This window comes from Glycine max, chromosome 11 (assembly GCF_000004515.6).
Source record: "Glycine max cultivar Williams 82 chromosome 11, Glycine_max_v4.0, whole genome shotgun sequence".
NCBI classification, from domain to species: Eukaryota; Viridiplantae; Streptophyta; class Magnoliopsida; order Fabales; family Fabaceae; genus Glycine; species Glycine max.
Window position 1 is genome coordinate 33347528 of NC_038247.2, and position 17032 is coordinate 33364559.

At 33.6% G+C, this 17032-nt stretch overlaps 1 protein-coding gene across 1 annotated transcript; it reads left to right on the forward strand.

Annotated features, from left to right (window-relative positions):
* The first annotated feature begins 13282 nt into the window (after positions 1 to 13282).
* Positions 13283 to 15631, forward strand: LOC100777422 (NAD(P)H-quinone oxidoreductase subunit N-like). Its single transcript, NM_001255785.3, has 4 exons — positions 13283 to 13897; positions 14469 to 14585; positions 14797 to 14882; positions 15118 to 15631. The coding sequence occupies exons 1-4, from the start codon at positions 13478 to 13480 to the stop codon at positions 15179 to 15181; spliced, it is 687 nt and encodes a 228-aa protein (NP_001242714.2). The 5' UTR covers positions 13283 to 13477; the 3' UTR covers positions 15182 to 15631.
* Positions 15632 to 17032: the final 1401 nt, after the last annotated feature.

A 17032-nucleotide genomic window follows, 5' to 3' on the forward strand; every position in this document is an offset into this window, starting at 1 on the left:
AAATGAATGAGACATGTTGTGTTATGATGTGATGTTACGCGACAAAGTGGTGGAATGACATGAGCTATGTTTAAGTAAGTTGTATCTCATTTATATGATATGTATATCTATATTGTCCCGTTTCTCTCTATTAGCTAGGAAGGTGGTAACCTACTTCCCGTGTGCTATTTGTGTTTGGATTCTATGATGATCTCGAACCTTGTGTTAGTGAGAGCAAATGGTTAGGTGGATGAATATGAAGAACCTCATGCTAGAGGATGCGAGAACACAATCCTCTGATAGGATGTGACATTGGGGTATAGATTTCTATATTAATTGCATGAAGTCTTGGACGACCTTGTTTTGAGCCGAGATGATTTATTATTTATTTGAACAATTTTTATTATGATGTTAGAAAAGTGAATGTGGGCCTTTTACTCTTTTGAAAGACTTTTATTTAAATGTGTTTTAAAAACTTTTAATTAATTCTAGTTTCTTATTCCTTTTTAGGTCTTCACTAGTTACACCAAGTATTCTTCACAACCTTTTTAGGTCTTACAACAATGATTTATACCCAAGATTAAAATAAAATAGAATCCAAGTATTTTTTAGTCATAAAAGCTTATCTATGATTTCACAAACAACTTTATTTATATAGAGAATAACCTCACTGTGTCAGGGTATTAAAGCTAAGCACATATGCAAAACATAGAATATGAAGATTTAGATTTGTATGAGGTATTATTGTCTAGTAAAAATGATGAGAATCATGAAACTGGCCAAATACAGGCTAAAGGCCCAAGTGGAGAAGGACGAAGGCCCAAGTGGAGAAGGACAAAGCCCTCGAGTGGAGAAGGGTGAAGGCCCAAGTGGAGAAGGATGAAGGCCCAGAGGCAGAGACACTATCAAGACTATTAATTGTTGCTGAAGGCCCAAACTAATTTGAAGGCCCAAGTAAAATAAGTTTTTAGTTATAATTTATTTTTATTGTAATTTTGGCCCAAACTGTTTAGAAGGCCCATGTCTATTTTTATTTTTTTGTTCAGCTACACTATAAGTATTGTTTTTTGTTTTGAATAAAAAAACTTTTGGCATTTGATAAAATTGGGTGAGAGTTTCTCTCTAGGTTCCTTGTTGAACCAATTATCAGACTTATCAAGGTAATCCTTGTGGCATCTACCCTGACTTATCTTCCTTCACCGGAAGTGGCGTCTACCCTGACTTATCTTCCTTCACCGGAAGTGGCGTCATCCAAACCTTCGTAGCCTGTATCAAACGATCCGCTCCTACTCAGGTTCACATCATCTGGTATCAGAGCTTTGGCTCTTGATACAGGTTCTATCCTATCCTATTTTCTTCTTCGTAATTTGTCTAGGTTCATGTTTTGTCCTTGTTCTGTTATTTGTGTTTTCGTTCTTGTTCTCGTTCTTGTCACGTTCTTGTTCTTGTTTCTTGTGTCTTTCACAATTTGTGTAAAAAAAAAAAGATGCAAAAATTTTGAAAAAAAAAAGTGTGTGCTTGATCTTTGAACACGAAATTGAGGCATTTATAGGTGTTTTTTTGGAAATAAAATCATGGAACAAATCCCCTTATCTAGATTCTCCTCTGAATTATGAGCGTTTTGATATATAGTGGGTCCAAACCGTAGCAAAAGTTATGAGCATTTGAAGTTTACTTGTCATATCTGTTATCTTATCTGTTATCCTATTTGTTATCTTATTTGTTATCATATCTGTTATCCAAATTAAATCTAATTTGTTATCCAAATATGATCTATTATCCAAATCAAATCAAATCAAAATTTTTTATCCAAATCAGATTTGTTATCCAAATCTAATTTGTTATCCAAATCAAATCCAATCTGCTATCCAAATCAAGTCCAAGTTGTTATCCCAAATCAAATCTGTTACTCTGATAATTATATTGTCCTTTTATTTTATATTACCTTGTGTGTCTAATTCGGTCCATCCAGGAACTTAAGAGGGAGTGAGTGGTAAAAGGCAAGAGTGAAAACATCACACAAAAGCCTATATTGAGAGCATCAAACACGAGTGAACTACCATCAAAGAGAGAAACACGTGAGTAGAGTGTGGTGAGGTCCTGAATTTTTTTTTAATTTACTGCAAAATTCTTTGTTCCTTAATCATGGCAAGAGTTGGTGACAATGGTGGTGTATATCATCAACTGGACGAATCTCAACGCTTATTTCTGGACGCGTGGACTACACAAATGCAACGTTTGTTGAACCGTAACAAAGAATAGCCCTATAGACGAATAGCCAAATCTTCCTCAATTACTCTTAAACCTCTATCCCCTAGAGAAGTGTGTGATGACTAAATCAGAATGGGAGAAAAGAGAGAACAAGAGAAAGAAAATAGTGAGGCACCACAAAGGAATATGAAAAAGAAGAGTGATACACCCGAGGAAAAGAGTGATACACATAAGAGAGAGAGTGATACACATGAGAGAAAATTTAATTATTTTGCAGAGGCAAGTGAAGTGAGGAAAGTGTTAGTTGCTCATGAACCACTCAATCTACAGTATTGCAAAGACAGTAAAATTTCTACTGATAATTCTAATGAGTTTACTATTTCTATTTCTCCTAGTGTTCAACCCTTATTGCAGGAATTTAAAAATGTCTTTCCTAAGGAGATTCCTCATGGACTGCCACCTTCAAGAGGCATAGAACATCAAGTTGATCTCCTCCCCGGAGCTTCATTGCCTAATAGGCCAACTTACAAAAGCAATCCCCAAGAGACTCAACGTAAGGATGCACATGCCAAAGTTGAGTATGTGAAAAGATTGTATGACCAAGTGAAGGTGCAAATTGCAAAGAAGAATGAAAGCTATGCCAAGCAAGCCAACAAGAAAAGGAAGGAAGTGGTACTTGAACCCGGTGATGATCCTGGACATTTGAGGACAAATGTTTTCCAAGAAGGAGGGAATGATGAGAATCATGAAACTGGCCAAATACAGGCTAAAGGCCCAAGTGGAGAAGGACGAAGGCCCAAGTGGAGAAGGACAAAGCCCCCGAGTGGAGAAGGGTGAAGGTCCAAGTAGAGAAGGATGAAGGCCCAGAGGCAGAGACACTATCAAGACTATTAATTGTTGCTGAAGGCCCAAACTAATTTGAAGGCCCAAGTTAAATAAGTTTTTAGTTATAATTTATTTTTATTGTAATTTTGGCCCAAACTGTTTAGAAGGCCCATGTCTATTTTTATTTTTTTGTTCAGCTACACTATAAGTATTTTTTTTTGTTTTGAATAAAAAAACTTTTGGCATTTTCATAAAATTTGGTGAGAGTTTCTCTCTGGGTTCCTTGTTGAACCAATTATTAGACTTATCAAGGTAATCCTTGTGGCGTCTACCCGGACTTATCTTCCTTCACTGGAAGTGGCGTCTACCCAGACTTATCTTCCTTCACCGGAAGTGGCATCTAACCTGACTTATCTTCCTTCACCGGAAGTGGCGTCATCCAAACCTTCGTAGCCTGTATCAAACTTTTGGCATTTGATAAAATTTGGTGAGAGTTTCTCTCTGGGTTCCTAGTTGAACCAATCTCAGACTTATCATGGTAATCCTTGTGGCGTCTGCCCAGACTTATCTTCCTTCACCGGAAGTGGCATCTACCCTGACTTATCTTCCTTCACCGGAAGTGGCGTCTACCCTGACTTATCTTCCTTCACTGGAAGTGGCGTCTACCCAGACTTATCTTCCTTCACCGGAAGTGGCGTCTACCCTGACTTATCTTCCTTCACCGGAAGTGGCGTCATCCAAACCTTCGTAGCCTGTATCAAGCGATCCGCCCCGTAAGGTTCACATAAAAAAAGCTTAAGTAAATATGGTTTCTTCAAAGTGCTCTCTATTTTATCAAGCTTCAAGTCTTTTTTATATAAGACTTCAAGTCTTTAGATCTTGATATTATTAACTCATCTATTTCTTTTTTAGCAAAATTAAAGATTTTTTAAAGAAAAATAAAATAACACCCTTATTTATTAGGGAAATGGGCTAGCATATGAGTATTATTATTAGGACACCACTTTTGCTATTGGCACTACCCACCTGGGTGCCTTTTAGTTGTATTCCCAAAATGCCCCTTGGATAGAAACACAACGAAAATGTCTTTCTTTTTCATAAATGGGGTGAAAAAAACAATTAACAACGAAAATACAATTTTATTTTGCACTAGCACAGTTAAATTATGTTTTCATTTTTATTTTTTTTACCCCTAATTGCACAATAGAATTACGATTTTGTTGTAAATTTGGATATTTACAAAATAGAATTGTGTTTCCATTTTTCTATTTTTTGCTCTCCCCCATATAAGTAATGAAAACACGATTTTGTTGTTGACTTGTATAATTAGGCAACAAAATTATGTTTTCGTTGTTATGTTTTTTCTCATTCATTTTACAAAAATGGAAACACGTTCTGTTGTACACTTTTATAATGGAAACATATTTATGTTTTTCAAAATGTTTGTGAAAAAAGTTAACAATGGAAGTCTCTGTTGTTGTTTTTGTTTGTCAACCACAAATATAATATTTAAATGTTTAAGGACCTCAACTTGACTTGCAACACAATATGCATGGCTTACAACAATTAACAAACTTTATAGTCCACAGTAAACGAATAAAAACATCAGCTAGAGTTTTACCAAGTGTCAAATGAATACACGTAACAATATATAATATAAGAGGAGTTAACTAAAACTAATCCTCTATGATGTTTACTACATATTGAGATCCTATAGTTGAATAAAACATCAATGAGTTGAATTCTTGTATGTGCTGCATTAGTGAACAAATCAATTAATGGTCACAATACTAAAAACTCTCTTAAGTAAATGTTGTATACTTGCACAAAGTGATTTTTGTTAACAAATCCAATTGCAATAAGGTGTTGACGTGTCACAGATGGTGTCAAACTCCTTATTAGAAAGAAATTCCAACTTTGAAGCATAGATAAAGAAACCAAGACAACATTGTACCGACTAACAATGACATTAATAGAGGAATATCCAAGGAGGAAGAGTTTGGCTTAGGTGGGCTCGACATGGAATGACCAATCACTTGAGCAATGAGTAAGAGATTTCAAGAAGAGCTTGACAAGAGACTAAATTCTCTTATGGAGGAAAGCGAAGAAGAGGCGAAGTTCATTTATTTTAGCCAACATTTAGAGTAAGATTTATTTTCGTTTTTAATTATATTTTTGGGCCTATTTTTGGGCTGCAACCATTTTATAATGGGTTGCTACCTTTTTATTGTTCTTTTTAAGTCTTTTAATTATTAGATTAGTTATTGGGCCTTGGGCCTCATTTAGGGTTACTAGTCGAAGTTATAAGTAGACTCCTTAAACATTTTGTTGAAAGTTTTGATGAAATTTTCATATTAGACACAATTAAGAAAGTGTCTCTCTTGGTTCTTGTGTGAAACCTTAGGTTTTTAGAATTTTATTCTTTGTGACGAATCATCCTCAACTTATCAATCTCCCAAGATTGTGGCATTGTTCTTTCCATCTCCTTTTCTAATTCCGCTTTTTCCCTTTTATTTTTCACAAAGAAAGCCTTAAATAGGTTCCCCAATTTGTTAATGCTAAAAATTGGATTCACAAATCAGGATTCCATCAATTGGTATCAGAACTTTGGTTCTTGAAATTAGGTGTTATCTATCCTTTGTGTTTTCTGTTTCATGTGTGTTTCCTCCTTTGTTTGTTCTGTCACTATTTTGTTTAACTTTATATTATTATTTTATCTTCCTTTGTTTTATTTCTTTGAGTCTATCTTTCTTTTCTAAACTATATCTAGTATCAATATGTTTTTAATTTTTTTTATATATAAATATGGTATTAAAATTCGTTTAAAAAAAGGAAAGAAAGAAGTAAATAAAGAAATAAATCCAGTTTTCAGATTTGGAGCCAAAATTATGTTATAGTCTAAATTTAGATTTTTCCAATCACATATTTGAATTCAAATTTGAATTGTGTGCCAAAATAAAAAAGAAAAGTGTAGAGATAAAAAAAAGGAAGCAAAAAAATGAAAAAATAAAATAAAATTTGCATTCAGAGTCTTTCTTGTTTTTACATACTTTTATTTCAAAAAGAAATTGTTTCATTTCAATTCTTGGACAATCGTTTTCTTCATTCTGAAGTCTTTTAGTTTGTCTTCCTTGGCATTCCTTTTGAGTATTCCTCATTTTTTTTATTTGTCTTTAAAATTCCTTAGTTTTGTCTTAGATTTCTTGGCTTCTTAAGTTGAGTTTTGATTTGTGACATATTTCACATTGAATACTTCTTGATTTTGAGCTTGAAGGTTCTGCATATGAATTGAAAAGAAACAAGAGTGGTAAAAGGCAAGAGTGCATATTATAAAAGAAAAAGCCTTGAAAGAGTGATACACGAGTGAACTTGAGTGAAACACTAAGTTAAGTGGTGAGGTCTTATTCTATTTTTTACTTGTGCACTAACTTTTCTTGTAGGTATGGCTTCTACAAGTGGATATGCTACTCCACTATCTCCAGAAACCACAACGCTCATGACGAAGATGATTAAACTTGGTGATCAAATGAGAAGAATGAGTTATGACAATAAAGAAAGGATGGAGAGAATGAGAAAGGAGAATGAGGAGAGTTTGGGAAGAATACACATGAGTAGTGAAGCTTTAAGTGTGAGAATTGAAAATATAGAGCGAAGAAGAAAGGTAAAATCATCTAATTCTTCTCATGGAGAAGATGAGGGGTATGATGAACATGAGAGAGGATGGAGGAATGAAAGGTATAAGGAGAAAAGAAATCATAGAAAATATGAAGGTAGACAAAGAGAGGAAGGGATTAAGGGGGTGAAGGTGAAGATCTCTACTTTTAAAGGGACTTGTGATCCAGGAGTGTATCTTGAGTGGGAGATGAAGGTTGAGCAAGTCTTTGCTTGCTACAACTACAATGAAGAGAAAAAGATCAAATTAGTCTCTCTGGAGTTTGAGGGATATGCCTTAGTGTGGTGGAATCAAGTGAGGAGTGATGTTGAGAGGATGAGAAAGCCTTTGATTAATACTTGGCAAGACATGAAGAGAGTTTTAAGAGAGATTTGTGTTGTCCTATTATGGGAGAGACCTTCACAACAAGCTCCAAAGAATAATTCAAGGAAATAAGAATGTGGATGAGTATTACAAAGAGACAGATATCTCCTTGCTTAGGGCTCAAATTGAGGTGTCTCAAGAGGCCACCATGGCAAGGTTTTTGCATGTCTCAATAGGGAGATCCAAGACATTGTATAGTTGCACCACTATGCCTCTTTGGAGGATCTCATTCATCAAGCTGTCAAGGTGGAACAATAATTAAAGAGGAAGCAAACATACAAGAAGTTCCCCTATGACTTTTCAACTTGGAAAAATAAGGAGACATTTAAGAAGGAGGAAGGATCTTCATTCAAATCTCATGAAAAAGGTGTAGCCCTTGGTAAAAATAATTCTAACCCTACTCCCACTTCTTCAAAGGCAAGTTCTATTAAATGTTTTAAGTGTTTGGGAAAGGGTCATATTGCCTCCCAATGTCCTAACAAAAGGACTATGGTTGTGTTGGGTAATGGGGATATCACTAGTGCATCTTCTTCTAGCTCTTCTAGTTCTTCTAGTGAGGGTGAAAGTGAATGTGATGTATAGCCCTTGGAAGGTGATCTTTTGATGGTTAGGAGGTTAATGGGTAATGTGTGTAAGGATAGAGATGAAACTTAAAAGGAGAACATTTTTCATACCAGATGCATGGTCATGGGGAAAATATGTTCTTTGATTATTGATGGGGGTAGTTGCACAAATGTAGCTAGCCAAAGATTGATTGAAAAGCTTGCTGTGAAAACTTCCCCTCACCCTAGGCCTTACAAACTACAATGGTTGAGTGAGAATAGAGAGCTAGTTGTAGATAAACAAGTTTTGATATGCTTCTCCATTGGAAAATATGTTGATGAGATACTATTTGATGTAGTCCCTATGGAGGCTAGCCTTCTATTACTTGGAAGGCCTTGGCAGTATGATAGGGATGTTGTCCACAATGGTGTCACAAACAAATTTTCATTTGTACATAAAGGGCAAAAGGTTACCCTTAAACCTTTGTCTCCAAGTGAGGTTTGTGAGGATCAAATAAAGACGAGAGTGAAAAGAGAACAAGAGAGAAAAGAAGAGAAAAACAAAATTGATGAAAAGAGAGAGAAACATGAAATGAGAAAAAAAAAAAGAGTGGAGATAAAAAAAGAAGAGTGAAACTAAAAAAAAGATGAGAATCAAGAGAGAAAAATACAGAGCTTGTTCATGAGAGAAAAAGAGGTGAAGAGAGTGCTACTAGCTAGGAAACCTATATATTTACTAATGTCTCATGATTATTATTTGTCTTCTATTGCTAGTTCTTTTCCTCTAGGTGTGGAAGAATTACTAAAGAAGTTTGGGGACGTCTTCCCTAAAGACCCCCCTCATGGGTTGCCTCCTTTGAGAGGGATAGAACACCAAATTGATCTCATGCCAAAAGTTTCCATACCAAATAGCTCATCATATAGAAGTAATCTAGAAGGAAGAAAAGAAAGCCAAAGACAAGTGGAGAGCTTGATGGAAAAAGGATGGGTTAGAAAAAGTTTGAGTCCATGTGATATGCTCATTGTTATGGTAAATCGAACTTTATCTCAACTTCTAAGGTGCTTGTTAGGCAAGAATTTGAAAGCTTGGGAGCAATGCCTACCCTATGCTAAATTTTCTTATAATAAGGTAGTAAACTCTACTACTTATTCTCCTTTTGAGGTAGTTTACGATTCTAGTCCATTGTCACCACTTAATTTGTTACATTTGCCTAACACTTCTACTATAATGAATAGGGATGGGCTTTGTAAAGCCAATTTTGTTAAGAGTTTGTATGAGAAGAGGAAAGCACAAATTAAGAAAAACATTGAACAATATGCTAGATATTCCAATAAGGGGAGAAAGAAAATGATTATCAAACCGGGTGGTTGGGTTTGGATTAATTAGAGGAAGAATAGGTTTACTTCCAAAAGGAAATCTAGACTTCAAGAAAAAAGGAGATGGTTTTTTTCACGTTTTAAAGCACATCAACTATAATGCATATAAAATTGCTTTACCACTAGACTATGGTGTGAGCAACACTTTTAATGTTACTGACTTGACTCTTTGTGATGTAGGTACCTTAGACATCAATTCGAGGGTGAATTCTTCCCAAGAAGGAGGGTATGACAAAGAACTATTCAATGATGAAGAGTTTGACTTAGGTGGACTCAACATGGATGGACTAATCACTTGAGATTCAAGAAGAGCTTAACAAGAGACTAAATTCTCTCATGGAGGAAAGTAAAGAAGAAGTGAAGTTCATTGATTTTAGCCAATTTTTAGAATAAGATTTATTTTTGTTTTTAATTATATTTTTGGACTTGTAATGGACTGTTACATTTTTTATTGTTCTTTTTAAGTCTTTTAATTATTAGATTAGTTATTGGGCCTTGGACCCTAATTTAGGGTTACTAGTAGGAGTTATAAATAGACTCCTTAAACATTTTGTTACCGTTTTGATGAAATTTTCAGATTAGAAACAATTAAGAAAATGTTTCTCTTGGTTCTTGTGTGAAACCTTAGATTCTTATAAAAAAATTTATTCTTTATGGCGAATCATCCTCAACTTATCAATCTCCCAAGATTGTGACGTTGTTCTTTACATCTCCTTTTTTAATTCCACTTTTTTCCTTTTTATTTTCTGCAATTTCAGAGAGTCTCAAATAGTTTCCTCAGTTTGTTGATGCTAAAAATTGGATCCACAAATCAGGGTTTCATCAGGTATAACACATGTTGAAAATGGTCATCCACTTGTCAATGGATGTTGTTGGACCAAACCTAACATACAAAGAGCCTAATAAGTTAACTAGTCTATCTTGTATACCAAACAACTCAATATACAAAGAAGGGAGAAGTGAGAGAAAGGATTGGGGTATAAGAAAATCATAGAAGGGTAAAATGGGCTTTTGATATGGCTTGGTAGTGCTAATAGAAATTCTGGTAGTGGCAATAGCAAGCCCTTGGAATATTTAAGCCTAGAGTTCATTTAGTTGGGACAAAAATTTAAAGGTCAGCGAATCATGACTCTTGCAAAATACACCTCCTTAAGTCCCCCTTTCTTCTCATTAAAATTGTTATTACCCATTATACCCTTTTATCCTATTTCTACATCCCCACAGTTGTTATTTTTTAAACCTATTTTACACCCTAGCTTTATATTATATTTAAACCCTATCTTTATTATTCTTTAAACATTCTTAACGTAATACCCCATTTCCCATCAAACATATTTATAATATTGTGGGCATTTTCTTCCACAAGGTATGTTCATGGTTGAATCAAATGTATTCAGAAAGCCAGTAACCACAATTGAATCAAATGTATTCACAAACTTAGGTGGCATGAATATTAAAAAACATAGATTTAATATACTAATATAGTAAGTACGTACCCACTGAAACCAAAATTCGGCCTAACCAAATTAGCCACACAAGAAAGCCAATCACATAAATATAAACACCTCCCTTCTCTAGCCATACCAAATTCAAATACAAGCCTTTGACCAGATTACCCGAGAATTGCATCATTGGTTGACTTGCTTTGTATTTTGTCCTTTTATCCAAACATTTTGAGGTAAAATGACTGGTTAGTTTTAGAAACTAATTCCCTAAATAGGTCTGTTTTGTAACTATTTTTTAAGGGGGTCTTTTTTTTACGTGTGCATGGTGGACCCATATCGCCATTGATGGTGGCGAAATACTCGTAGGACGACATGTCATGCAGGTATCGCCAAAGAAACTGGCGAAACATACCCATATATTTTGCTTTGCCTTAGTTTCTGAAAACTTTCTCTCAATATCCATATTTTTACGGTAGGTGTGTCAGCCTTTTATTTTACACGTTCATGCTTTTTTCTTTTTGTTTAAAATTTCTCATACCCCAAGTTTTTGAAACTCTTTCAATAATATATTTTTATTTCAATTAATTATTTTTAATTAAGTTTTAATGTGTAGTATTTTTTGCAGTTAAATTTGTTTATTTTTTATAGTTAAATTTGTTTGAAGCCAAACTGGTTTATTTTAATTACGTATAATAGGGACTTTAAATTTGTTTATTTAAAGTTAAATTTTTTTATTTTAATTAATTATAATAGGGACTTTAAAAGATACTTTTTTGTTGAATTTTTCTGCCTTTAAAATTAGCTCCTGAAAGTAAGCGTTGAAATTCTTTAAGTTTTTGGCACTATTTGTATTTGAAGTAATTTTTTTTTGTTAGAATGAATTTTTTTTTTGTTACAAATTTAAAGACAGAAAAATTCATAAAAAAGTAGCTTTTAAAGTCCCTATTATAATTAATTAAAATAAAAAAATTTAACTTTAAATAAACAAATTTAAAGTCCCTATTATACGTAATTAAAATAAACCAGTTTGACTCCAAACAAATTTAACTATAAAAAATAAACAAATTTAACTAAAAAAAATACTACACATTAAAACTTAATTAAAAATAATTAATTGAAATAAAAATATATTATTGACAGAGTTTCAAAAACTTGGGGTATGAGAAATTTTAAACAAAAAGAAAAAAGCAAGAATGTGCAAAATAAAAGGCTGACACACCTACCGTAAAATATGGGTATTGAGAGAAAGTTTTCAGAAACTAAGGCAAAGCAAAAAACATGGGTATGTTTCGCTATCAATGGCGATATGGGTCCATGTAGACGTAGAAAAAAGATCCCCTTCAGAAAAAGTTACAAAACACACCTATTTAAAGAATTAGTTTCTAAAACTAACCCCTTTGGATCATTTTGCCACATTTTGATCCTCCAAGGTCGTATGTGATGTATTAATTATCTCCAATTTATACAGAAAGTACTTAATAACCAGTTAGCCAATCACAATTTTTGTGAATCATTGTATCGATCACAGTGGATATATAGAGATATCTTAAACCTAGATCTTCCCATTTGATCAACCGCTTTGAGGAGGCATCTTAAACCGACACAAGGAGCAAGAATTTCCTATTTGCAACCACTCACCGATGCACTTTTCATAAAACATGTGCAAACAAGGCATGCGACACCAACAAGAAAATCCTCTAGACAAATCGCACACCTTTTACACCCTCAACGTGTTGTGACTTTGTCGCGGCCCGCACCAACCCATGATCTTCATCCTCCTCTTCTTCTCGATTAAACTTCCATTTACTAGCAGCTTTTTCATTCATCCAAAATCGAAACCCCCAAAACCGAAAACGCGACTTCCACGCCGATTAGGTGATCGGTTTCAAAGAAGCAGAGGCAGAGGGTGCCGAGAGGAAGAAGAATGGTTGCTCGCGTCGTGCCGTCACCGAGTAAAAACCCACATCGCAACAAATAAAAACCAGATCTGACTAAAACTTGGATCTAACAAAATAACTCGTGACAGTGGTGGTTCGGTTCGACAGATTCCGGTGAGAGTTATGGCTTTTGTGGTAGTGCATCGAAGGAAAAGAGAGCAGAAGGGAGTTAGAAATAGGGTCAAAATGGTATAATGGATAATAACAATTTTAATACAAAGAAAGGGAAGCTTCCTTAACAAACTGGGAGGTGTGTTTAGCAAGAGCCTTACATTTAACTTTTAACTTTGTTTGGAGATTGGAACAAGGTTCCTAACCAACTCATAGGGTCATGTTTCATTCAACTTCTACTAATTTATATTTTAGATGGAATTTAATTTTGATTACTGTCATTCCGGATTTTATTGAGAAGAGACACCAATACTCTTCAAATTTGCAAGACTTATTTACACATATTTTTTTTACTGGACATATATTCATTTTTTTTTCTGATATTGGACATATATTCATTGCAACCAAGATATAATTTATTTATAAAAAAAAATTAGAATCAAACAGTAATAAAAATATGTTTAGTTCGATATGCCTTGGCTTGGATCTAAATGCACTAGAAAGAGATTCAAGATTACTACTTTTCTTTTTTAAAAAAACTAACAAAATCAAAGTCTCAAAACTTTTTATGAGAAATCATCCCAATGCTATTTCTTTTTATCAAAGACAAGTACTAAGATTTTTATAACAATTCATGCATGCCTCAACGAACAGAGTAAAATTCCCTTGGTTATTCCCATGCTACTACCACTAATAAAGAGTGTGCGTTCATTGTTTTTTTCTTTAGAAAAACAAAGGAAAAAAAAAATTAAGGTCAATACTCAATACACGCCACATGGTATCATCTTCAATTTAAGGTTACAAGTGAAGACAAACCCCTTCTCTGTGGTCACTTTATCTCATTTCTCAACCATACAACTCACAACATTCATCGCCCCGCTTAATTTTTGTCACGAACTTCTACTACTCACAATATTTTCTATTGAAAAAAAAAAAAAAAACCATGGATCTCATTCTTCAATAAGCTCTCACATTTTGTGACCAAAATAATACTTAGGAAAAAAAGAAAAAACAATGTCATCCACTGCTAGCTTGGGTTATGGGGGTCCAACCTGCTTCAACAATGTTGTTCATCAGACAATGAGGAACAGTTTCATAGCCACAAAACAGCATAACAGTGTGATGAGAGTGGTGAAGGGTTGGAGAGGAAGACATGGTAATAATTGCAACACATCCAAAAGGGTGGTAGGAGTTGTGCAGTGTAGAGGGCTAGGGGACTTCATAGGTGGAGACTTGATAAAGTTTGATCTTGGACGTTGGCTTTCAGATGTTGAAGAGCACAAAGCACTTGCAATATACCCTCCTCATGAAGGAGGCTATGAGGGTCGCTACTTGTCACGCCTCAAACGTCAGGGATACTATTTTCTTGATCTTACAGCTCGTGGCCTTGGTGATCCTGAAACCACCCTCACTAAGATTCACCCTGTTTGCCCTGTGAGTTTTTTTTTTCTTTTGCTTAGAAGACTCTTATAGTGCTTGTAGTGTTGTTCTTTGATCAGAATCGGAGTTTTATATTTGTAGTTTGTAATAAAGGATTCCGTTAAATGTCAATGCGGATTACTGAGGTGAAACTTCAATTTTGATTAGAGAATAGTACTAGAAGCACCTGTTGAACTGCATCTAAGTTTTGTCTTTTAACATTTTTTTGGTTGTTCTTGATGGATGTCACTAAAACTCTGTCATGAATGTCAGCCTCATTGTGAGTGTTTTTGTTTTTTTTTTTTTTTTTTTTGCTTAGAAGACTATTTAGTTGCTTAATTTTTGGACAAAACTTACATGCGGTTCTATAGGTACTTTTAGTGTTGTTTTCCGATCAGAATTGGAATTTTATATAGGTAGTTTGCATTAAAGAATTCCATTGAATGTCAATGCGGATTATTGAGGTGAAACTCCAATTCTGATTAAACCACCATCTAAGTTTTGTCTTTTAACATTTTTTGGTTGTTCTTGATGGATGTTATGTCACTCAAGTTAGTTTACACTAAGATTTTGTCATGAATTTCAGCCTCATGTTGGGAAGCAGCCAATAGCAAGGTGGTATTTCCCACCAGAAGTTGATTACAGATTAGAAGCATTGCCACCAAATGCCAAAGGACTGGTGGTGTGGATAATTGAAGCCAAGGTGTGAGGATTATAACATTATTTATTTAATTGTATTTCAATGAGAATTTATAATTAGAAAACACTTACAGGATAAAAGTTGATTTCTAATTGGTTGAGGGTATAAAATTCTTCTGTTAAAGTACCAATATATCCTTAAATAGAGGGGCAGAAAATTGCTATGTTTTCCCATAACTAATGTACTGGTTTAAATATTGTTTTGGCATACACAGGTTCTCTCTAAGGCAGAACTGCAGTTCCTAGCTTTGCTGCCAACACTTAGGCCTAATGTGAGGGTCATTGCTGAATGTGGAAACTGGTAGGAAGCCTACTTTTTTTTAACCTTTTATGTTATTGTTGTTAGTATTTTGTTATAGATATTATAGTTTTTTTTTTTTTTTGCTGCTTGTTTCTAGAAATTGTCAGTGCTTTCTTCTGTGAAACTTGTGCATTGTCTTCATGTTTATATACCTCTCAAATTGTGTCTAACCAAATAATGTGGAACTTTCTTCTCTAATACTGTTGTTTGATATCATTCTCATGTCAATGATCAGGAGAAAGTTTATGTGGAAACCACTAAAAGAAATTGCGGGACTAACAACCAGTGAGGAAGCTTGATGGTGCTACATAGCTACTTATCATCTCTTGTTTCCAATCATCAACAATCAAGTACAAATATTCATTTTATTTTCTCCAATTTAAAGGCTTCAAATAGCTGCAGACAACTGAGACAATAAAGGAAGACAAAGAGATATAGGAAAAATCAAGTTCCTTGTAAATAATTAGATCTGCCACAGTCATCAGTGACACATTGTCAAGGTTTAATTCTGTCGAAGGACAAACATTTCCTACCAAACATGATATTCCAGAAATTCGATTTCAACAAAATTTTGCAATAGGCCAATGAAGTTACAGAATAATGGTGTGGTTTTCCAGCAATTTTTATCCGTATAAAACCATATGCCATAAACAGATGAATCAATTAGTGGAAATCCTTCCATGTCTGCCTTGTACAACCTGTGATGATTATTATTAGTAGCAGAATTTTACTATATATTTTTATGAAAATGGACTACAAAATTTATGTTACAACTTGAACATTGTTACAGTAACTTCAACCGCGATGCACGTGATGATCAGAACTGAGTATAAATTCCGAAACATCAGGTGTTCATATAATGGAGATTATAAAGAATTTAATTGTTGGATATTACAATGATTTCAAATCATGTAATAATTTCTCATCGTGCAATTACATGTAATTGATGCACAGCATAGCGGATGCAGGCGTTCAACCAGGTGATAAAAAGTAAAAAATAATGTTTCTTTTAATGCATAAGGATAATTTGGGCCCGCATAGCTGGTTTGACACTTGTTTTAATCAATATTTAGGATTTGATTTTCAGCTTTAGCATGAAAGCGTCATTAAATGTATGATTTTACTCTCAAATGGGTCAAGGCAATGAGAGGAAGATTAGTTTGAATGTAAAATAAAAAATCTCAAATATCTCCTAGTTGTATAAAAAAAAATTATCAAATTTTTAGTAGATTTGTTAAATAATAAGTAAGACTCACAAAAGTATTTGTGAGTAACTACTCCAATTAGACAGATATTGTTCTTGTCATTAATATTTCTTTTGTTCTTCTAATTGTTTGCTAGTATAATTAATTAATTAAGGATATTTTAGTTTTAAAATAATTAATGCAAATGACATTTTAAATTGATCTTATAAAAAGAAATAAACATCACTTCTAATTTAGATATTATAAATAGGAACAAAAATAATAATATTATCTTAATTTAGCACATAATAACTTTGTTCCAAGTTATTATCTATTTTTACAAACGCACATTATGAATTGTATAATTAGACTATGAGTAGTGTTTAAATACAATCACTACTTAAATTGTTTATTTTTATGAGTGTTTTTTTAAATAAATTTAATTTATGATATTACCATTAATTAAAATTAATTAATATAACTACTTTTTTATTAGTGTTGTTGAGTCAAGTACAGAGTTAGTATTCTAAAAGAGTTGAATGTACTTTTCCTTCTACTTGTTAATTTAGTTCTAGTCTCATGCAATTTTATAACAAAAGGAATTAATTGGAGGTAGAAATTTTCCATTACATTTAATGCCTATAAATAGGAAGACACTTTGCTCATCTGATCATCCATCCCACTACAAAAGTAGCATCCCATTGTGAGAGAGAGTGAAATACTTAGAAGTTCTTTTCTATTATAAAAGAGATGTGTAATTATTCTCTCCTTATATTTAAAGAGATTGTAATTTCTCTTTCAATTAGTAAAAATATTTATCAAATCTTGTCTGTGATTTTTTTTTATATTCGTTGAGTGTTTTCCAAGTTAAAATATTACGTCTCAATTCTTATTTTTTCCATCTCTTGTTTTCGCTGCAATATATTATTTTGTTACTATGTTACCCAACATTAACTTCTTCAAATT

Bases quoted from the DNA above. Each gene is read 5' to 3' on its own strand.
- LOC100777422 (NM_001255785.3), top strand. From the start codon at position 13,478: ATGTCATCCACTGCTAGCTTGGGTTATGGGGGTCCAACCTGCTTCAAC. The intron at 14,586-14,796 runs GTGTGAGGATTA...TGGCATACACAG, and splicing joins TGTGGATAATTGAAGCCAAG to GTTCTCTCTAAGGCAGAACT. The intron at 14,883-15,117 runs GTAGGAAGCCTA...GTCAATGATCAG, and splicing joins ATTGCTGAATGTGGAAACTG to GAGAAAGTTTATGTGGAAAC.